Genomic DNA, 22,778 nt, shown 5'->3' on the forward strand with positions numbered 1-22,778 from the left:
CGCTTGTAATAAAGGATGAAGGGATAGGAGATGGTCTCCATGTGGGAGGATATCTTCATTCATTTTTCCTTTAATGAAAGATAAGAGGTATTTTCCTCAAAACTGAAAATTGTAATTCTGAGGTGTATTTGCAGAGGCCTGAACTAAATTCAGTGGATTGTTGCTTCTAATATGAGGGCGGGGAAGGTGTGGATAATGTATTCCTGGGGTGAGAGAGTATCGTTCTTTAGTTGGATTTCCCACGTGAGTACTGAAGAATGTTTCCCATTCTTCAGTACTCACCTGTTGGGAAAGCATGCTTTTTCACTGCTAGGTACCAAATGCAGAGGCTCAGTGAAGTATAAAGCTGGGAAGAGCATGCCTTTCATTTATTAGCAAGCATAGCTGGTTTGGAACGGGGTTAAAGCCTTAAGTGAACAAATCTAGCTAACAGTGAATGAACTAGGTAGTTAACTTGCATACTTCTAATTTTCTTTGGCTAAAGGTAACCCATACTTCTCTCTCCAGAGATACGAGAGGTATGATTGCTTCAGTGTTAGTTTTCTGGTTTTTGGTTTTTTTTTTTTATATTTGTCCCTAATCACTTTTTAGCAAGCTAGAAAACTGGATTCTACACAGGGCAGCTCTTTGTGAAGGTGGTTTATTTTGGCCACTGGAGAAAGAGTCGGGATTGAAAAATCAAGTGGCAGCAGTCTATTTCTTGTCCCACAGAAATAATATAGAGGAAAGAAGCCGCTGTGAGGAACTTGGCTCGACAGTTAGGGTCAGAGCTTTGTACTGGAACTCCCATGAATTGAGACTTTTCATTCTGTTTTATCAGAGTGCATATATGTCCTATTTCAGGAAAAGTAAAACAGTCATTTACAAAAGAAAGTCAATCTGTATCCTAAGCGTTTTAATAAAAAGTTAAAACAAATTTGGTATCTTGCTCCTTTTTTTGGCATTGGTTTGTTCTGAGTATGAACATAGCATGACATTTGTTGTGGGGGGTGTGGCAAAAGTTCTTCCATACTTATGGGAAGAAATATTTACAACGGGTGTGAGAGACAGACTTTGCTACGGGGGGGCGTGGGGTATGGGTGGAAAGGCCAGGCCAATTTACACATTCCACTGGAAGTAATAAATTTAGTACCGTTTGAGAGCCTTGGAACATGCAGTGGTCCCAGGACTGGTGATCATTTATGCAACAGGAAGGACATGGCAGACTTTTGAACAAAATCTGTTAACATGCTAGCAAGGACTGGGTCCAGTTTAGCTGTGTTTCATCATTTGATACAAAATTGGAGAGAATCCGGTTGAATGCTACATTTGACAAAATAGAAGTAATGAAACCTGTGCTTGTGCATTTACTAGGCTTGTAGGAAGCTTTGCTTTTAAAAAACCCAAATGAGGTTCTAAAACTAAAGTACTGGAATAAAACAGAATGGGAAGCAAAATGCACCAGGTTCTTTTTTGACTGAGTATTAAATTACTGGAGGCATCGAGATTGAAACTAACACAGTGGAATGATGCCATGGGTTTTACGCTTATATGGGTTTGTGTCATTTGAGTCAGAGCAGTACATGAAAATTAAAGGCTGAGTCAATGAGCCCAGCACTAGGGGGTCTCACCTTGGCTGTTGACTGTGACTTGGGACTCCACTGTGATGTGCCGTAAACAGAAAAACATGCAAACAGTTCATGCTGGAGGCTTGGGCGTCATTAAGGGAGAATCACTGGACTCCAGAGAGAGAGAAGCAATTGCTAGGAAGTTGGATAGTTAATAGGTTTTACTGCGATCAAGCCATCTTCTATGTCAGAACCAAAAGAAGACAGTACCTGCTATAGGAAGACTGCTGATTTCAGTCCTGCCTCATGCTATAATGGATCATCATTCTCCTTTCTCAAACAGGTTTGTGTCACTGGGAGCATTGAGCATTACCTTGTGTTGTGCTTGGGATACACCAAGCAGTGTTAGTTTATTCAAAATTTTGAGGCAGAAAGGCTATGTAATTTAAGTAGTAATTGAATATTTTCATTAATGCTGACATAAATACGTATTAAAATAATCTTATTAAAATTACTTTAGTTGACATTGTGATAGACCTTCATAAAATGTCTAGCTTGTGGTGACTGCTTCAGGGATATCCTGCAGCCCCCCAAAACATACTTGTTCATGTTCCTCTGTCCTCAGGGTGACTTCATTGGAAAAGTAAGGATGTTTTATGTCAGGGTAGAGCAGGGATGGCAAACTACAGCTCATGGTCCAGATCTGGCCTGCTGCCTGTTTTCTGTATGGCCTGTGAGAAAAATTAAAAAAAAAGAATGAAATCTTGTGACATGCCACAATTATATAAAATTCAAATTTCAGGGCCCATAAGTAAAATTTTATTGGAACACAGCCACCCCATTTCTTTAGCTTTTGCATGCTACAACAGCAGAGCTGAGTATTTAGGACAAAGAAGGTATGGCCCACAAAACCTAAGCTATTTATTTACACTCTGGCCTTCTACAGAAAAAGTGACCCCTGATCTAGATAAATCCTGGCTGATGGTTATAAATCATTATATGAAATGTGCATAATGCAAACTATAGGGTTGTGTAATTTAAAACTTTGACTTCAGCTACTGTTTATCATAGTTTTAAAATGCAATTTTTGGAGCAAATCCAGTTTCCATGAGTTATGTAGGGTGTGGCTTTGGCATCAGAAGACCAGAGGTGTAATCTTACGAGCTCCATTATCCCCCCTAGTGGATTACTGTACGGTTTACTTACAAAGTTTCAAAATACTGAACAGCTTTTTTATAATTATTAATTAATTAATTATTGGCTGTGTCGGGTCTTTGTTGCTGCACGCGGGCTTTCTTGAGTTGCTGCGAGCAGGGGCTACCCTTCGTTGCGGTGCGCGGGCTTCTCATTGCGGTGGCTTCTCTTGTTGCGGAGCACGGGCTCTAGGCGAGCGGGCTCAGTAGTTGTGGCACGTGGGCTGAGTAGTTGTGGCTCGCAGGCTCCAGAGCGCAGGCTCAGTAGTTATGGCGCACAGGCATAGTTGCTCCGCGGCAGGTGGGATCTTCCCGGACCAGGGCTCGAACCCGTGTCCCCTGCATTGGCAGGTAGATTCTTAACCTCTGCGACACCAGGGAAATCCCCTGAACGGCTTCTTTGCCCGTCTTATCCCAGGGATCAGAGGTCAGATGTCTCCTACACCTGGGCAGATACTGACAGGTCCTGGCAAGGCCTGGGCAAGTCTAGCCACCTCAGGGCGCATTTCTGTTCCCTTTCCTGAAGCTCAGCGAACAGAGACGAGACTAGGCTCCGAGGGACCAGAACGCCCCTATCTCCCAGTAAAGCCATATTCCTGTCACCCTCCCGTATCTCTTCCTCCAGTCCCGCTTCGCCCTCAACGTCGCACAGGTGACCTGAACCATCTAGGGCGCGGAAAGGCGGGGTCAGCCTCGGCAGCCAATCAGGGCTCGGCCCCTAGCCCAGCCAATCGGGCCGGGCCAGTTGGGGCTTAGCCAATCCGGCCGGAAGAGGAAGACCTGGGATAGTGCCTGCGCTTCTCGCTGCCAGCTTTGGGTGGCGCTACGTGGGGTCAGCTGGTGCCGGCCGCGGTCCTTGCTCGCTCGCTTGTTCCCCGGGAAGCCCCTGGTGTGCCGTCCCCGAGGCCATGGGGCGGCAGTGGGGGCCAGCCATGAGGGCGGCCGAGCAGGCGGGCTGCGTGGTGAGCGCCACCCGGGCTGGGCAGCCCGAGGCGGGCTCGTGGAGCTGCAGCGGGGTGATCCTGAGCCGCCGCCTGGGCCTGGTGCTGTGCCACGGGGGCATCTTCACCCCCTTCCTGAGGGCCGGCAGCGGGGCGCTGACCGCGGCCGGCGCCGTCTTCCTGCCCGGCGACAGTTGCGGCGACGACCTGCGCCTGCACGTGCAGTGGGGCCCAACGGCCGCGAGTCCGGCAGGCCGCGCGGAGAGGGGCCGCCCGGGGCTGTGCACGCCCCAGTGCGCCGGCCTGGAGCCCGGCCCGCCCGCCCGGTTCCGCGGACGGCCGCTGCAGCCCCCCCGCCCCGCCGAGCTGCTGCTGCTGTTGAGCTGCCCGGCCTTCCGGGGCCACTTCGCGCGCCTCTTCGGCGGCGAGGCGGCCAAGCAGTGGAGCTTCGCGAGCGCCGCACCGGACGACGAGGTGTCGGAGGAGGAGGAGGAAGACCAGCTGAGAGCGCTGGGCTGGTTCGCTCTGCTGCGCGTGCGGCCGGACCCGGAGAAGGAGGCGGAGGCGGAGGAGCGCGGGCCGGTATTGGCCGTGGCGCCTCTCGGGGCTGTGCCCAAGGGTGAGCCGCTGGTGGCCTGCGGCTCCCCGTTCGGGGCCTTCTGCCCCGACATCTTTCTCAACACGCTCAGCTGCGGCGTCCTCAGCAACTCGGCCGGCCCTCTGCTGCTCACCGACGCGCGCTGCCTGCCAGGCACCGAGGGTGGCGGCGTGTTCGAGGCGCGACCTGCGGGGGCGCTGGTGGCGCTGGTGGCGGCGCCCCTCTGCTGGAAGGCCCGCGAGTGGGTGGGCCTCACGCTGCTCTGCGCCGCCGCCCCTCTCCTCTGCGCCGCCCGAGCGGCCCTCTGCCGCCTGCACCCCGGCGCCGCCGCCCTGGCCGCCTTCCTACCACATGAGATGGGCTCCCCGTGGGGCCTGCCCCTCCGAGACCCCGGACCCCCCTGGGCAGCTGCGGCCGTGCTGGTGGAGTGCGGTTCCGTTTGGGGCTCCGGAGTGGCCGTGGCACCCCGCCTCGTGGTGACCTGTCGGCATGTGGCCCCTCGGGAGGCGGCCAAGGTCCTGGTGCGCTCCACCACCCCCAAGTAAGGCCCACAAGGTTGCCCCCACTCCACTCCCTCACCAGCTGTCATATCTGGATCCCAGGTCTCAGGTCATAATCCTGAGGATTATGGAGGCCTTCTGGTCTCAGGCTCAATGCTTGGTGATGCAGTGTGGTTAGAGACCTGGGACCCTCCCCTCATCCTTGGCACCCAGAACCCCAGAGTAGGGGGTTCTGGACCTCCTGGCAAGGGGTGAATGGGGCTTGGGCAAGAAGACAAGCAACTCTGGGGAACTGTGGGGTGGTCCAGCATCCCTGGCTAGGCATCTTTGAGCTCCCCCTCCCAGTCTGAATTCCTTCTGGGCAACTTCTCTGTCTCATCCTTGCACCCACACACCGGAGGCCCTTGAACAGAGTCTTCCTAACCCTGCCCTCTTTCCCCTGAATGCCGTAGTGAAGCCCCAGGGGCCCAGGATGCTACCCTCCTGGGTTAGGAGAGGAGCCTGTTACTCTTACTTGATTTATCTCTTAGATCTTAACCAGAACTTCCCTTCTGGATCAAAATGAACAGATACGTGGTTCCACCTAATTAGAATGTGGGAGTGGGGGCCAGGCAAGTATATTTTGAACAATCATTGAGTGCTCTTGGCAGCCAGGTTGGGACTTCAGACAGTCATTTGTTCCCTCTCTGCAGGGTGAGCACTCTTACCCTCCTTTACTTTGACTTGCTGTGACAGTGGAGACAGCAGCCTTGGCTTCCTGGCTTGGTTTTCTAATACATGTTCTGTTTCTTCTGTAGTCCCAGGTGCTTGACTTAGGCCAAAGCAAACACTTGGTGTTTGCGCCTTGGTGTTAATGCTCCTTGGTGTTAATGCCTGTTGTTCTGTCCCTGGCTCAGCCTCTCAGCCCAGACCTTTCCAAATGCCTCTATTGAACTCCTGAGGTTAATCCAGCCCGGCTTTGCCATAGAGTCCCCTTTGGCAGCCACCCGGACAGCCATGACTTTATAGGGAAGACTGATGATGAGAATTTTCCTCTGTGTGTGGTCCCCAATTCCTCACCCCTCCACCTACCCCCACATACTCTTGGTTCTAGGGAACGCAACAGGTCTGCTGGAAGCTACCCCTGCAGAGTGTGTAGTAGGAAGCCCCTGTGTAATCTTGGGCAATTTGCTGAATCTGTCTAAGCTGCTTTCCCATGACATGTAAAGTCTTGGAACAGCCTGCCACGTAGTAAGAGTTATAGAAGTGCTGGCATTTATGTAAACAGGGACCCAGAGGGATGAAATCGTATCATGTCTGCCCCCCCACCTGACAGGATTGTTGGTATCAAATGAGGCAGTAAAGGAAAATGCTGAGAATGTTTGCCCTGGCTCCTGCCACTAACTATGTGACCTTGAGAAATTACTCAACCTCTCTGGGCCTCAAATGCACCATCCAAAATGGAGATAATACCAGTGCCTAGTTCATAGGGCAGCTGTGAGGACTAAATGAAATGATGTCCATGGAACATTAACACCAGGCCTGGCCCACAGTGCCCCCTAGGTGTCAGGTGTTTGTGATGACGGTGAGGCACCGGAAGCTTTACACAGCAGTACCCTGCAGTTGGTAGAGCATGTTTGGAAGTTCCACTGTGGATGTGCCCAGAGTTGCATGCTGGTATGTTTCAGGGCTGACACCAAATCTTTTGAGTCCCAAGTTCATGACTTTTACTGTCACTCTCATTATTTTGCTTCCTCCCCGTGCTGAGCGTTTGGAAAGCTAGCCTGTCATTTTGTTTTCCTTGTTCCCAGGAGCGCCGTAATCTGGGGACATGTGGTATTTGCCACCCAGGAGACATCTCCCTATGATATAGCAGTGGTGAGCCTGGAGGAGGATCTAGATGGTGTCCCTGTACCTGTGCCCGCTGAGCATTTCCATGAAGGTAAAGGACAGAGGGGTTCTCTGGTCTGGGGTGAACCTCAGGAAGGAAAGTCAGTGTTGGGCGCTCTAACCCTGCAGATCAGGGGCCAGTCCCACAGGTCAGCTACCTTCCCCACCCCTGCTGGAGTAATGAGTCAGGCTGGCACCTTGTTACATCCTGGTTACAGTGCTTTGGCCGGAGTTGCTCTTGGAGGCCTCCCTGCTCACGCCCAGCATGCCTAACGTCCTGGGGGGCATGTGGAATTCCCAGCGAAGGGTAAGGCACGCCTTTTTCCTGAGGCCCCACAGCAGTGTAGTGTGTTGAGCCTTGGGGTCTCCTTATAACACTGCAGGCTGGTCTGAGAGATGTGTACTTTTGAGGCTCCAATGGCATGATTTGAGTAAAAGGCTTTGTGATGCTGCCACAGAAGTACCAGAGGTCTCGCTTTGTGGATGTCGTATGCTATAACATAATAACAAGGATTACAAGCTCTCTGCTTTCGCATCTTCTGCCACTTATTAGCCCCGTGTCCTTAGGCAACTTAGTGAACTCTGCCTCAGTTTCCACATCTGTAAAATGGGGATAATGCTCCCTACTCCTGGGCCTTGTGAGGAATGGGTGAGATATTGTCTGTAAAGCACTTGGTGAAGGAAGGTGGTGCCCCCTTTGAGACTTCTTAGTCTCAGGAGGTGGGTGTTAATTTCACAAACATTTATTGAGCCCCTGGCTAGGTGCTGGGAATTCTAAAAAGTGACTACCCAGTCCAGCAGGGGAATGAGGGCTGGAGAACAGCCTGATGCTGAAGAGAAGTGGTTGAGCAGATACAGTGCTGGGAGCTCAGTGGAGGTCCTGGCCTGTTCCTGTGGGGGGCCTGGGGAAAGTTCTCATGGAGGCAAGAGTATCTGAGCAGAAACTCAAATGGCAGAGAGGGTTTGGAAATTTGGAGTGGCCAGGGAGGGGGTTGGGGAATGTGTGAGTCCTGCCAGACAGAGGAGGCTCCCCAGCTTAACCCTTCTTCCCTCCCTGGCAGGCGAGGCTGTCAGTGTGGTGGGCTTCGGTGTCTTTGGCCAGGCCTGCGGGCCCTCGGTGACCTCAGGCATCCTGTCAGCTGTGGTGCAGGTGGATGACACACCAGTGATGCTTCAGACCACGTGTGCTGTGCATGGTGGCTCCAGTGGGGGACCTCTCTTCTCCACCTGCTCCGGGGACCTCCTGGGTAACCAGCTCCTTGGTCCTCTCCCAGCCTTCCCCTTGCCAGAACCTCAGTCCCATCCTGGGAGTGCTTGGTTTCCAGCCCTGGGAGCCACCCTCTGTCTGGAAAGATGGTGGGCCTTATGCGCAGAGGTAGTTAGCCAAGGTTTTCAGGCTCTTGTGCTTCTGAGGGTGGAGAGGGACAGAGGCTGAGCTTGGAGGGAAGAGATCTGAGTTCTGGTCGCTTCTCTGCCACTGAGCCACTGCACAACCTTGGGTAAGTCACTTAATGTCATTTGATCTGTGAGACTCAGGAGTTGGATTAGTCCAAGGGTCACAAACTCGAAAGCCTACAGAGACTGGGCTGTTAAAGTGAATGAATGAGTGAGTGAGTGAGTGAGTGAAGACAGCAGTGAGTGGAGGGCAAGGGGGAACTGGGGTGAACACCACTCAGCTCTAGTACATTGTTGCCTCATTACAAAGATATGTGGGCCTAATGCTGGCTGACTTTCCAATTTTTCACAAGAAGCTGTGAACCTTTTTTTTTTTTTTTCAGAATTCCTAACCACACCCCCGTGAGAAACGAATTTACCAGCTAGAGAACAGTGTTTGAGCACGTACAGTTCTTTTTATCTTTAGCCTTAAAGTGTCCAGTCAAAACGCTCTTTTCCAAAGTTTCTTAGATTAGCTCCTTCCCCTTCCCCTTCAGTATAGTTATGTGATTCATTTGAAATAGAGTTAGGTACATTTGTCCTAGTCTGCATTCCATTTTTCTCCCATATACTGGTTGACCTTTTAAAAGATATATACCGATAAGTGGACACAGAAATAAATATAGATGTGTGTATGCATGACTTAGTGTGTGTGTGTGTAGATATATGTGACTCCTAGCTCAGTCTGCTGAGAGGGGCTAGAAGCAGTGACATCCATGTGTAATGAACACAGCGAGAGTTCAGATCTTGGTTTCTAAGAGTCATTCTCTAGGGCTGCCTTGTGGTGCTGGAAAGGAGGGAGGGGTAGCAATAACAGCAGCAGCAAAATGATGGGCACGTCAGGTGTTGAAAGAACCAGGAGCTGACGTGAAGGAGCTCCCGCTGGGACAGCTTCAGCAGCAAAACAAATGGTAGCGGTTTTGGTTTTCAGAAGAATTCCCATTGATGAATGTAGAAGAAATGAGGGAAATAGAAAATCACTATTAGGACACCCCGGCAGGAACTGCTGCCGACAGGATCCATCGATGAATGCCAGAATCAGTAGGCAAAAGTTTAAGTAGAAACAAGACAACTGCGTAATCCTAAAATATTTCGTACTTACCAAGGGGGTGATAGTAAGTCTACAGCGGAGAAACCCGGCAGATACCACCCAAGTAATGAAGGTTAACATCGCAAGCAGTGCTTATAGTCAGCACACATCTCCTGATAGCATGCACTGAAAAGGACACATTGCTTCTATGGTTTTCTTCTCAGTGATGTTTAACCTCAATCTTATCATGAGAAAACATCAGGTAAACCCAAATTGAGGGACATTCTACAGAATAACTGACCTGTACTCTTCAAAGTGTCAAGGCCATGAAAGATAAGGAGAGACCGTGGAAGTGACCCAGATGGGAGGAGACCTAGGAGACATGACGACTAAATGCCATGTGGGATCCTGGATCAGAAAAAGCATTAGTGCAAATACTGGTACATCCAAGTGAGTTCTGTACTTTAGTTAATAGCATTTCACCAAGGTTAATTTCTTGGTTTTGATGAATGCTGTATGGTGACATAAGGAAAAGCTGGGTGAAGGGTATACAGGAATCCTGTACTATTTTGGCAAGACTTCTGTTAAGTCTAAAATTGTCTTCAAAAAATTCATACACATGCACTGAGCAGGCCAAACAAAAGTTCTGTGTGGGTCTGATTCATTTATTCAGTCACTCAGCTAGTATTTGTTGAGGTCGTCCTTTGCCAGGCACTGTTCCAGGTACTGGGGAGACTGCATGGACAGAACACAGCAGTCCTGCCCTCATGGAGCTGAAAGATAACAGAAGTTGGAGAGAGGGATAACAAAACAAGTGAAACATGGGGTATTAGATACTGATAGTGCTGGGGAGAAAGTAAAGCCAGGAAGGAGGACTGAGGCACGAGGAGCCCGTGTCCATGAATGAAGCCTGGTGCCTGTCACTACGAGGGGGCTTCAGGCAGGTCTAGGGCCTCCAGGCTGGAGGTGAGCCTCCCTCCCCTGTCCCCTGCTTCACACCCTCTTTTCCTCTCTGGCTCCTGAACAGGCATCATCGCCAGCAACACCCGGGACAATAACACGGGGGCCACCTACCCCCACCTGAACTTCAGCATTCCCATCACGGTGCTCCAGCCGGCCCTGCAGCGGTACAGCCAGGCAGGCGACCTGGGCGGCCTCCGCCAGCTGGACCGCGCCCCTGAGCCAGTGAGGGTGGTGTGGCGGCTGCAGCGACCCCTGGCAGAGGCCCCACGGAGCAAGCTCTGAAGCTGTGGCACCCCTCTAGAGAGAAGAGCAACCATCTGATGCCGTGGGGAGCGCTGAGGCTGGTGGCCTGAGGACCCTGACACGGCACACCCCAGCCAGGCTGCATCCCCATCACCACCCACCTTGCTCAGCTCTGGAGTCTGGACCAAACTTCTCTTTAGCCCCCACGGATCTCTTACCTGGCAGCCCGTTTTGGGGTGCTTTCTCGAGCCACCACCTCTCTCTTCCCCCGACACTAGGCTCAGCTCTGTTCTTTCCCCTTCTGGGGAGCGCAGTACAACCGTACAACAGACAGACCTGGTCCTAACAGACAAATGTTACTGGAAGGCAGGCCCAGCCACGGTTCCCTGTCTCCTGAGGGTCACTGGGCGCCTGCAGCGGCGGCTTCCTTGGGGCCTGGGTTCCTCTCTGCTCTCGGTCAGAATGGGGCTGACAGCACTGGGGCTTCCTCAGAAAACCTCAGCAGAGAGGCCCTGCTCTGAAGACCAGAGGCGGAAGGGAAAGAGCATCTTCCTGTCCCGCTGGACCAGCGGTGGCGTCCCCGAAAGCCAGGACTCCCGGCTCTTCGTATGTCGGGTGCCCTGACCTACAGGGGCACGCTGACACAGTGCCTTAATTTTCCGGCCCGTAAAGTGGCTCTCAGGGGTCGGGGGTGGGGACGTGGTGGGGGAGGGGTAGAATGTGTCTAGTTGGGGTTTGGGAATAAACAGGACCTACGAGGGACAGGACCTACTAATACATACCAGCTTCTTTCTTTTCCTTCTTTGTTTTGAGAGTTGAATGGGGAATAGGAAAGCACCAGGCACAGAAATATACCTTTCCATCCTGCCTTTTCAGGGGGGTTTGATCTCACGGGACACTCTTGCGCCAGACTAGTCCTGGTAGCTGGCCGTGGTGCCAGTTAGCACTGGGCGGGGCTTGCAGATCCCAGACGGTGGTGGCCTTGGCCTGGCAGCAACTGTTTACAGGCTGCCTGGATGGACCCAGGCCTGTGCCAGGTCCTGGAATGGATGGGGGTTGGGGAGTTCAAAGGTGAATGAGGCCAAGGCAGGCCCTAGGAACTAAGGCCAACCCTGGGAGTCAGGAACATGCACTGTGTGCCCAGGGCCCTGCCTGTGCAGGCCGTCAAGAAATGATTGTTAAATCACTGACAGGTTGAATGCCATTGGGGAATGACTGGGGGAGAGGGGGCTAATCTAAGCAGAGAGAATTGCTGGGAGTACTTTGTTTCTAACATCTGTTTGCTGAGCACCAGCTCTGGGCAACCACAGAATACCCCTGAGACAGTTGTTCCCCTCTGTGTGCATTAGGAATGGGGCCAGAGGGCAAAGTTAGCTTGAGAGAAATCCTGTAGTGAATTTATGGAGGTGGGGAGGGAGAGCCGAGTTCTGACCTGGCTGCAAGTGGGAAGGGGAGGATTGATTCCAGCATGTGTGGGTACCAAGGAGCTCAGGCTATTCCGGGGAGACTGGTGTGTCACCCCGTTAGTGGAATGAGCAGGGCGTCTCTGTCCTGTTCAGGTGGAAGACCACGTCCAGGGGCCCAGAGCAGGGAGGGTCAGGCAAGAATTCATGCAGCTGAACCCTGAGGGGAGAGTAGGTATTTACCAGACAGAAACAGGAAACAGGGAGGGTGTCCAGATTGAGGGCAGTGGGAGCTGGGACAAGGAAGTGTGAAACTACATTTGTGTGTCTGGCCATGCTAAGTGGAGAAGGGATTGGAATGGAGGCTGGGGAACCAGTGACAATGGCCCTGGTGACGGGGAAGATGGCCACAGCAGGCCTGGTGGGCATAGAGATCAAGCATGACACAGGAGGTGGACCTGACTGGATGTGGGGCAATGCAGAGAGAGAGAAGTGTCAAATGGTGCTGGGTCTCTAGCCAGGATAGTGATGAGTGGCTGACAAGTTTAGGGACGAGATGTTTCCTTGGGTGTCCGTGGGATCTCAAGTAGAGAGGCACAGCAGGCTGTTAAGTGGATGAGTTAGGATAACGCAATAAAAGGTCCCCTCTCCCCCATCTCAGTGCCTTAAGACAATAGAAGTTTGTTTATTGCTCATGTAAAGTCCAAAGTCATGCACCTGACCAGGAAGTGGGGGATTGTGGCTCCTGTGCAGTTCTGGTTGAGGGACCGAGCTCCTTCCTTCTTGCGGCTCTATCACTGGGTCTGGGACCTCAGATCCTCTGCCAGGTCTTCTGTACCTGGATGGTGGATGGGGGAAAAGAGAGAGGAGAAGACATTGCTGCTGCTTTTTAAAAAAATGATTTTATTTTGAAGCAGTTTTAAACTTACAGAAAAGTAACAAGAATCCCCACACGCCCTTCCCCCAGACACCCCATACCATTTGTGCCATATGCCCCAGTGATGTTCTCTGTAACAAAGAGACCTCATTTGGGATCATGAGTTCTACCCACCTGCCATGGCTCTCTCCCCTTTGACTTGGAGCAGCTCCTAAGGCTTTCCTTGAGTTTGCTGCCCTTGACCTTCCTGCAGAAAACAGGGCAGTCATTTTGCAGAATGTGCCTTAGCTTGGGTTTGTCCACACTTCCTCATGATTAGATTTGGGATACACATCTTTGGGATGTAACATTAGTGATGTTGTCTTATCATCATGTTCTACTGGGTGGTGCATGATCTTTATTTGTCAGATTATAGATGATAACCTTGAACATTTGAGTAAGACGGTGCCTGCTAGGTTTCTCCACTGTAAAGTTCCTTTTTTTCTTTGTAATTAGTAAGTATTTGTGTGGCAGTATTTGGAGACTATGTACATATCCCTATCCCACTTCCATCTACTATGCTTAGCACCCACTGATGTCCCTTGGCTGAATAACTTTAATGTTTGCCCAATGGAAATTTTTTATTTTCATTTTTCCTCCTACATTTATTCACTGGCTTTCTATTGTAAGTAAAAGCTTTCCCTCCTCTCTGTTTAATTGTATCTGTGTGGAATCATGGATTCATAGTTTATTCAATGGATTATAATCTATTGTTATCATTATTTTGATGCTTCAGTTGTCCATATTGGCCAGTGAGAGCTCCTTCAAACTAGCTTCTGTGTTCTTTTGACATCTCCCCATCATTCTTTGAGCACTTCCTTCAAAACAAAATGTTGTAGACTTACTTTGTACTTTCCCTGGAATCAGCCACTTCTCCAGTGTCCTCTTTACTAGAGAACAGTATTTAGAAGCAAAGATCTAGGTACGAGGTGTGCTTCTTACTCTGAGGTGTTGCTGCTCCCAGGCCCTCTCGGTAGACAGACCTTACATCTATATTTATTTCTATCTCTATATGTTGCAAGCCATGCCACACGTTAACACTGACAGTTCCAATTTGATACCACAAGTTCAATACCACAAGGTTCATTCTAGCTCTCCCCTTTTCATATTGGTACTTCCCTCCTGTCAGTGAGAAACACAGCTACATTATCCTCAATATATTAACTTGTTTGCTCCATCCCTTGCATGTGGCTAGTGTTCTGACCCTATCAGGCTGCCCCTGCCACTCTGCTCTGATGCTGCTCTTATACGGGTCACCATTACTGCTCCGCACAAGCCTGCCTCATGATTTTTTTGACTTCATTTTTTGACAGAGGTAGAGCCGGAGCCTGCAAGGGGGCTGAGAAGAGACAAGCAGAGGCACAGGAAGAAAACCGGGGAGGCTAAGACCTAGGTCAGCAGGTCAGACACCAGAATCTGTTTTCCTCTTTGTGGCCATACACTAGACTGCATCTCCTGGCCACCCTCACGGTCAGGTGTGTCTGTGAGTTGCAAAGGGCAGAAAGGAGGTGTGCCACTTCCAGGCCTGGCCTATAAGAACCTTCTACCTGGCCTTCTCTGCAGCCTATCCCCTGCCGCTGGTGGGAGTAGAGGCATCCCTTAAAAGAGACCTTTGGGGGCTTCCCTGGTGGCGCAGTGGTTGAGAGTCTGCCTGCCGATCCAGGGGACACAGGTTTGTGCCCCGGTCCGGGAAGATCCCACATGTCACGAAGCGGCTAGGCCCGTGAGCCATGGCCGCTGAGCCTGCGCGTCCGGAGCCTGTGCTCGGCAACGGGAGAGGCCACAACAGTGAGAGGCCTGCGTACCGCAAAAAAAAAAAAAAAAAAGATCTCGTTGAATCTTTTCTGCAGTGATTCGGGTAGGTGCTAATATTTGCATTAAATAGGTGAAGATGGATTATCTGTCACCAAACTGGCTTGGTCCTACCTCCAGTTTGTAGCTTGCAGCAGTACATTTCTTGACAGATCCGAGTGCTTTCTTCTTCTCCCTGGACTCCCCTCCTGCCCAGTTTACCCAATTTCAGGCAGCCCTCCCATTGCCCTGTCTTTTCACCCTCCAACATAACTCAGACCTCACTCTTCAGCTTAAAACCCATCAGTGGCATCCCGTTGCCCTTGGGATCACACGGGCAGTCTTTACCAGGACCTGGAGGCTTGTGCCACCCTGCCACGTTGGGCCACTCTGTCCCCGACCACTTCTGCAATGCCCCTGCTCTCAGCTATTTATCCTGCCTTGGTCTTTGCACACCCAGAGCATACTTGCTTTCTCTCTGCCCAGGGCTAACTTCTCATCCTTGGAGAGAGGCCTTGGCACCCTTCTTTTGCCCCCGGTCTTTCTTACTGCAATTAGTGTTACATATGTTTTATTGTTGTTTAGTATTTTTCCCTAGACTATTACCTGGAGGAAAGCAGAAACCATGCCTGCATTGTTCTACATTTTACAACCCCTCACTCCCACCCCTCACGCCCAGCACAATGCCGGGCGTGGAGTAGGTGCTCAACTGGGTTTGTACTTTTGTTTATATGTGTGAAGGCAGGAGGCTGGTGATCCGTCCGAGATCGCACAGCCAGTGCCGGGGCCCGCGCTCTAAAGGCTGGAAAGGCGTCCGGCAAGGGAGCCGGACCGAACTTTGAGCAGAGTCCGAGGGGCCGGGGCAGCGCGGGCGTCCTTGACAGTAGCGGTCGAGTGCTCACGGTTGGGCCGATTGGCTTCCCGGGCCGGCGGCGCGGGCGGGCCGGAGGCTGCAGTTCCCCGGGGCGCCGCCGGGGGCATAGCCGAGGCTGGAGGGCAGACGCGCCGAGGCTGGAGAGCAGACGCGCCGAGTCACGCTGGCAAGGGAGGGGCCTCGGGCCCGGCGGCGACCACGGGAGCTGCTGACAGGAGCGGGAGCCGGAACGGGAGCCGGAACGGCGGGAGGCCGCTGGCAGGTGAGGAGCGCGTCGGGCAAGCTCTGCGGGACCCCGGCGCCTGCAGGGCCCCAAGAAGCCGAAACAGCGTCCGGGGCCGGGGAGGAGAGGGCGGTCGTCTAGGACAGTGGTCCCGAACCTTTTTGGCACGAGGGACCGGTTTTGTGGAAAAAAACTTTTCCACGGACGCCGGGGGCGGGGTGTGGGTGGGAGGGGAACGGTTCAGGCGGTAATGCGAGCGATAGGGGGGATGCAGAGCGGCAGATGAAGCTTTGCTCGCTCGCTCGCCCGCCGCTCACCTCCTGCTGTGCGGCCCGGTTCCTAACAGTCCGAGGGCTGGTATAGGTCCGCGCCCCCAACCCCTGGTCTAGGATGAGGGACTCAGGCCTGCACCAACCCAGGTCCCTCAAAACTCAACGCGGAGCTTTGCTCCCAGTGAGGACGGAGCAAACTCGCCTCCTCCGCGTCCGCTCCCCGCCCCCCGCCCCCCAAATCCCTGCTAAGTCTTCCTAAGTAAGACAAAGCCCCCCGTCCCCCCCCCCCCCCCAAATCCCGGGAGGGCTCCGAGGGTCGCCGCTGGGCGGTGGAAGTTGCTGCGGGGCGGACGGAAGCCCGTGTCACAGGCAGGAGGAAAGCCTCAGTGTCCAGGAGGAAAATGCCCGGTGTTACCCAGTGCCCATAGGCTCCAGGGTGTACTGGGAGGTCCTGCTTCTCCACGGAGCCCCAGCTTACGCGGGGGCACTAAGGCCAGAGGTGGCCCAACTAACTCTGATGGGGCCGGAAGTTGGGGGGAAGCCCAGGACTCCTGATCCACCGGGAGCTGCTTTTAGTGCCTGATGTTGGGCACTTTTCTTTCAACAGCACCCACTAAACACACCCTGCCTTTCCCCTCTGATTAGACTCCCTTTGATCCTTGGTTGTACCGTGAGGGTGGGGAGGGGAGAGGTGCTTAGGAGCTGACTGTCCCACCGGAGGACAGGCACAGGGCAGAGGGTCAGACATAGTTTGTGAAGGGTCTTCCAAGTTTGTGAAGGGGCTTCTAGGTGTCCCGGCTCTGCACCTTGTGTTCAAAGGCCAACATGTAAAATATATAAATTATCAAGGAGGCCTGCTTGGGTGTGTGTATGTGCCCCAAGCTTTCAGAGCCCTCCAAGGAAGGCCGTGTGTAACCCTGCATCTGGAAGGTCCATTTCACAGGAGAAGACTGAGGCCCAGCTGGGCGGGGCCTTGCTCGGGTCTACCCAGCAGTTAGGGAGGAGCTGGGTAGAGGGGGTGTGCACCAGGGCCAGCCTGATCTTTGTGTCTGGTGGTGAAAAGAGGAAGCCAGGGTCCAGGCACAGATCATGGGGATGTTAAGGGAACCACAAAGTGACTGGCTCCCAGGAGACTGTACAAGTTGTGCGGCCTAGGTTTCAGCACCGGAGCCTGTATGACACCCGCATGAGCCCGTCTGCCCAGAAGTGCCCTCTCCTGAGGGCGTGAAAGGACAGCCCTCTTCAGACTTTGAGCCTCTTTCAGAAATCGGTCTTTTTGGGTTTTGTTCACCATGTGTTCCCTGGAGGACTGGCCATGGAGTGCCCACTCTCAGCCTGGTCCCTGGGGTCCAGTGAGGGAGGCTGCCCACCCCTCTGCCTTCGCCGGGTTGGAGAGATATATTCATGGTGCTTCAAGTCACACTGTAGGCCCTCTCATCCAGGACGGCCACTCTGGACACGGCTGTGGAAATCTACCTTGGGGGTAACTGGTGAGCGCTCAAAAGCTGGGTGTTTTATTTGTAATCTCTATGAAACAATTCTGGGACGACATCTTTGCTTTGATCAGAGCCCACATGGGTCTGCTGTGTGTCTTCTGAGGCATAACCTCCCCACAGCTTTGGCCTAAATATAACTTCCTTGTTTTTCAGTAGATTCCTAAAAGCCCTTTGTATTATTAGAGAAGAATCCCCCTGGGATCAGGCTGGGTGTCCTTGGCAGAGAAAACAGGATTTACTGAGAAAATTTGAGTGTAGACCATACTGTGTGTGTGTTGGGGGAGGGGCAAAGGCAAAATTACTTAGGAGTTGCTGGACAGTTAGGAATTGTTTTCTTGGACCTGCTTTTTTTTTTTTTTAAAATAAATAAATTAATTAATTTTTGGCTGCGTTGTGTCTTCGTTGCTGTGCACAGGCTTCCTCTAGTTGTGGCAAGTGGGGGCTACTCTTCGCAGCAGTGCGCGGGCTTCTCACTGCGGTGGCTTCTCTTGTTGTGGAGCACAGGCTCTAGGCGCGCGGGCTTCAGTAGTTGTGGCATGCAGGCTCAGTAGTTGTGGCTCGCGGGCTGTAGAGCACAGGCTCAGTACTTGTGGTGCACGGGCTTAGTTGATCCACGGCATGTGGGATCTTCCGGGACCAGGGCTCGAACCTGTGTCCCCTGCATTGGCAGGCGGATTCTTAACCACTGCACCACCAGGAAAGTCCCCTTGGACCTGCTTTTATGCTAACATTCCTGCATCTGGGAAGATTCAGTTAAGATTCTCTGTGCTCATCCTCTTGCCTTGATGGTCAGTAAAATCAGATGGTAGGTTTGCAGTTCCTCAAAAAGTAAAATCTGGAGTTACCATAGGACCCAGCAATTTCACTCCCAGGTATAAACTTAAGAGAATTTTTTGTTCACACAAGAAGTTGTACACAGATATTCATAGCAGCCTTATTCATATCAGCCAAAAGGTGGAAACAACCCAAATGTCCATCAACTGACAAATGGATAAACAAAATGTGGTATCTCCATACAATGGAATATTACTCAGCCATAAAAAGGAATGAAATACTGTTATAAGTTACAGCTTGAATGCATCTTGAAAATATTGCACTAAGTGAAAGAAGCCAGACACAAAAGTTATGGAATAGGCAAATCTATAGCGACAGAAAGATTAGTGGTTGTCAGGGCCTGGAGGGAGGAGGGAATGAGGAGTGAATGCTAATGGATGTGGGGTCTTTTGGGGGAAGGGGTGATGAAAATGTTCTGGTATTAGATTGTGGTGATGATTGCACAACTTTATGAGTGTACTAGAAACCACTGAGTTGTACACTCTGAGATAGTGAATTTTATAATATATGAAAAAATATCTCAATTAAAAACATTAGATTGTAGGAAGCCAGCTCTGTCTTTAAAGCTTTATTATTTCATTTAAAAACATTCAAACAGTACAAAAAAGGGGGAGAAAAGCTCAAAGAAGAAAGTAAAAACATCATCTGGCAACCACTATTAGCATTTTGGTTTAGAGTGCAGATCTGGCCAGACGGTTGAGGATTGAACTGGGGCAAGTTACTGAAATTCTTTCCAAAATGAGGAGGAAACCCCACCTGTTCAACGCAAAGACATTGATAAAAGCGCAGTGGGTGCTCGCTGTTGTCATCATCACTTGTATGTGTGTATATGTAGCTGGGTGCCTGGGTCTGATGGCCCTCAATGGAGATTAGGCTCTACGTGACTTTCTATTATCTGACTTTTTGATGGACAAGGTTGTTTTTTTTTTTTCTAAGACTTTATGTTTTTAGAGTAGTCTTAGGTTCACAGCAAAATTGAGTGGAAGGCACAGAAATTTCCCATATGCCTCCTGCCCTGACACGTGCATAGCCTCTTCCATTATCGACATCACTCACCAGAGTGGTGTGTTTGTTACTGAACCTACAATGACATAATCCCCCACAGACCGTAGCTTACATTATGTTTTCCTCTTGGTCTTGTACAGTCTGTGGGTGCGGATGAATTGTGGACAAACTTTTCATGTAGAAAATCTTCCACTGTAAAATTGAATGTCTCCAGAATATTCCATTGTACGGGTGTGTAATAGTGTGTCCTCTAATCCCCCGTTGGTGGAGGTTTCCATTGATTGATGGAGTCGCCCACTGATTGAGGCTGTTTGCCCAGCACTGCTGCTACATTAGGACATATAATTCAGCATCATCAGTTGCACGCTTGCCTTTTGAGCACCTGCAGGGTGTGTGGCTAGGAGTGCTGGTCCATGGCTTAAGCCGATGATTTAGGTGTCTGGTGAAGTAGGTCATGGCTGAGCAGAGGGGAGTCTAGCTGTCCTCGGGTCCAGGTGAGAATTGGCATTGGAAGAGCCAAGGGAGAGGCGGGTGTCCAAGAGTGTTGGGCAAGGGAGGCTGCCGGGAAGAAACGGTGGAATGGGCTGGAGCGTCACCAGGCCCCCCGTTCCCCAAGTGGGTGTGTCAGAGGTTAGTGGAGGAGAGAGAACAGATTTCAGAAGAGGCCTCAGTTGGCTTGTGGTATAAAAGCGCCTCCCCTCCCTGGCCCAGCTATGGCAGCCCCTCTGGGCCTGGGTGTGCCCTCAGGCCCCAGACTCTGCACTGGAACTCTAAAGAGTCAATTCACCTTTACTGAGGGCTGTGCCTAGTTGGGTGAGGCCAGGGTTTGTCCTTTGGGGAAGCCAGTTAATGATCCTGGGGGGCTGAGGGAGCAGGGGTTCAACTCCTTTGGCTAACCCACTGCCCATCAGGCCTGTGCTGGGCTCACTGGGCTTTCTTCCCTGCGAGGGCCCCAGGGCAGCATGTAGGCCCAGACACTGCCCTAGCATGACAGGCCCTCTGTGTGTGCTGTCCCCTGTCCCCTGCCCTCCTGGCTGCCCCACCTTGTTCCCTGAACCCCTCCCACCCCCTCCCTTCCTGCCACTGGACTTCTTGGCCTAAGCTATTCCCTCTGTGAAGAAGGCCCCTGGCCCCAGCTGTTTTTCAGGGCTCCACCTTGAGCTTCCCTGGGTGGTCCATGGTGGACCCCTCTCCCCAACAAGCTGGGTAGCCTCTCTCAGGCCTGTGCCCCGCCAGCTTGGAAGCAGAGCTCTCTGGGTGTTTCTCTGACCTCTTCTCTGGCTGCTGGCCCCAAGGGCAAGCTGGCACAAAGGGGGCCGTGTTGAAGGGGCAGGTGAAATGCACCCCTTCCATAGCTTGCCTGACTGCCTGCCACATTCCCAGGCCCTGCTCAGCTCCTGGTGTCCGCTCCTGTCCCTGGCTGGTCCCCGGGCCCCTCTTGGGTCCTGGCCTAGGTGGCAGATTCAGCCTGATGAACGTTCACGGGGCCAGCTCTGGACCACCTACTGAGGGCCTGGAACAGTGAAGGTGACACTGCCTGCTGGGGGACTGGTTTTGGTCCCAGCCCTAGGATGCACAAGCCTCAATGCACTGGGGACCATTTAGCCAATGAGAAACAAAGTTAAATCCCCTCCAATCTCCTATGCCAGATCTACCCTCCCTTGCCCAGGTTTTCACTTCCCCAGAGGAGAAATTAGACTGTGTGCATTTGAATACCAATGACAACAGTGTCTGGAGGTCCAACCGTAAGCCGCCCCCATAAGTGTGGGAAGATCTGGGGACCATCTTGGGGGTCACCATGTCTTGGAAACCTATTGTGCAAGGACATTTTAGGCTGTCTCCTCCCATTACAGGGGGTAAATGGAGGCCCAGAGAGGGGAGGGGTTGTGCCCCAGACTACACACCTGATGGAGGACAGAGTGGTGACCTTCCAGCTGCCTGCAGTGATGTCCGAGAGGTGGGCTGGAATGTTCTTCCCCATTGAGCTTTTTGACAGCTTGCTGTCTGTCCACTTCCTCCCTCCTTGCCGTGCTCATGTGTGAGTGTGAGCCTGGTGCACACTTGGCCCTCCATCCTCTGCAGGTACTCTCTTCGATTGCAGGTTCCCTTTCCTCGACATCAAGCAGGACCTTGCACCCCCTGCCCCTCTCACTGGAGCCCATGTGATGAGCGCTTCTCCATCCTGTTTCTCACCAGCAGACTTCCCTTTTGGTCCTTAACCAGCACTGTTCCTTCTCCCAGCAGAGACTTCTCCCTGCCCGCTTCCTCCTGGGGGGTGTCACCCACCAGTCGCAGTGTACGTCCTCTGTTCCAGGAATGCTCAGGGGACCACCTGCCCACAGCAGGCCCCTCCTCCCCACCGTACTGTCATGGCCTTAGTCCCATCGCATCCTGTTTTGCAGACTGATTGTCATAACTGGCTAAGTGATCTCCTCAGACCTGGGGCTGAAGCTGGTGACATGTGAGCTGGGTGGAATCTGGTCTCAGTGTTTGCTTAGTAGTGTGCTTAAATAATTTTGTTTAGTTCTTTTAATGTGGCCTGTGCTTACCAATTCCCCAGAGGTGTACCCACCGTTTCTGGTTACTGTGCACCTGCCCAGCTTCCCACAGCTACATCATCCATCTGGCCCTTTGAGTCTGAAACCCTGCCTTTACAAGGGCTGAGACCATATCTGTCTGTCTGTCTCTCTGACCACGGCATCCATAGCACAGAACATGTCAAAGAGCAGGAGGTCCATTAATTTATACTGTTGAGTGAACAAATATATTTACGAGTGAAAAAGAGTGCAAAAACAGTTGTTTAACATGTGCAAAAACAATAATCATGATTGTAGGTGCACAGAATATCTCTGGAAGGATTCATGTAAACTTGGTAACAGTAGATGCCTTGGAGAAGGGAACTGGGTGGTTGAGGGGATGAGATGGAATTAGGATACTCCTTATTCCTTTGGAATTTAATTCAAATTTTACAAAAAATGGAATTTCGTAAAAGATGATTACATACTTTTAAAAGATCAAGTCTTAGCATTTGAGGCCATTCTTGATATGGACCCACCTCTCCCCACCCAGCCCTCGAGCCCCCTGAATCTGATGTGGTCTCTCCTCCTACCCCAGCAGCACCTGGTCCGAGATGGGGTCCCAGGTCTCGATGGACGTGGGAGCCGTGCATGTGGTGATCGTGGGCGGGGGCTTTGGCGGCATCGCGGCCGCCAGCCAACTGCAGGTGCTGAACATCCCCTTCGTGCTGGTGGACATGAAGGACTCCTTCCACCACAACGTGGCAGCCCTCCGGGCCTCCGTGGAGAGTGGTAATGGTCTCTTCTCTGGGGCTTTCTTTGTGACCGTGGTCTTGTCACCACTGTGGATCACAGGGTGGTTTTCTCCCTTTAGGGCAAGGTGCCTAAATTCCACCATTAGACAAATTCCGGGGAATCTTAAGGTCCCTGGCCTTAAGCAGCTACCATACCAAGGCCCCAGAAGTCAGAGCGAGAGCTTCTCCGAGGACCTGGGGCCCAGACTGGCGCTTTAGGGGGTAGTGAGTACCCAGGGGCTGTTTAACCAAGGGGCCCCTGTTGGCATGCAGCTCTGGAAATGTTCTGAGTTATTCTGGCCTCCTGTGGGCAGCCCAGTTTTACACCGTGACCTC

At 52.0% G+C, this 22,778-nt stretch overlaps 2 protein-coding genes and 1 long non-coding RNA gene across 12 annotated transcripts in view; 2 read left to right on the forward strand and 1 right to left on the reverse strand.

Annotated features, from left to right (window-relative positions):
* Window positions 1-554: 554 nt before the first annotated feature.
* On the reverse strand, window positions 555-2,868 carry LOC113632638 (uncharacterized). Its single transcript, XR_003437896.1, has 2 exons — window positions 2,754-2,868; window positions 555-2,278 (listed from the first exon to the last, which is right to left on the reverse strand). It is a non-coding gene; the product is annotated as an uncharacterized LOC113632638 (long non-coding RNA).
* Window positions 2,869-3,290: 422 nt separating this feature from the next.
* TYSND1 (trypsin like peroxisomal matrix peptidase 1) lies at window positions 3,291-13,299 on the forward strand. Of its 3 annotated transcripts, none has more exons than XR_003437897.1 (4): window positions 3,291-4,820; window positions 6,570-6,700; window positions 7,710-8,147; window positions 10,140-10,249. XR_003437897.1 is itself a non-coding variant. In XM_027130021.1 (4 exons), exons 1-4 carry the CDS (start codon window positions 3,649-3,651, stop codon window positions 10,355-10,357), a joined length of 1,707 nt encoding a protein of 568 aa, XP_026985822.1. In that variant the 5' UTR covers window positions 3,303-3,648; the 3' UTR covers window positions 10,358-13,299. The 3 variants fall into 3 exon arrangements, 2 of the variants coding, with proteins under 2 accessions (XP_026985822.1, XP_026985824.1); XM_027130021.1 differs by having other exon boundaries at window positions 3,303-4,820; window positions 7,710-7,895; window positions 10,140-13,299; XM_027130023.1 differs by lacking the exon at window positions 7,710-8,147 and having other exon boundaries at window positions 3,303-4,820; window positions 10,140-13,299.
* Window positions 13,300-15,446: 2,147 nt separating this feature from the next.
* Window positions 15,447-22,778, forward strand: part of AIFM2 (AIF family member 2, ferroptosis suppressor) — a 35,477-nt gene continuing 28,145 nt past the window's right edge. For 2 of the 8 annotated variants that reach the window (XM_027130028.1, XM_027130027.1), the window contains exons 1-2: window positions 20,700-21,089; window positions 22,247-22,440. In XM_027130028.1, the coding sequence (XP_026985829.1) occupies window positions 20,851-21,089; window positions 22,247-22,440 (433 nt within the window). In that variant the 5' untranslated portion in view covers window positions 20,700-20,850. Of the gene's footprint in view, window positions 15,565-20,686; window positions 21,090-22,246; window positions 22,441-22,778 lie in introns of those variants that run through there. The other 6 variants (XM_027130030.1, XM_027130031.1, XM_027130024.1 and 3 more) reach the window with 6 other exon arrangements.

The sequence above is a fragment of the Aethalodelphis obliquidens genome, unplaced genomic scaffold (assembly GCF_003676395.1).
Source record: "Aethalodelphis obliquidens isolate GAN/ISIS:26980383/991018 unplaced genomic scaffold, ASM367639v1 scaffold37, whole genome shotgun sequence".
Classification (NCBI taxonomy): domain Eukaryota; kingdom Metazoa; phylum Chordata; class Mammalia; order Artiodactyla; family Delphinidae; genus Aethalodelphis; species Aethalodelphis obliquidens.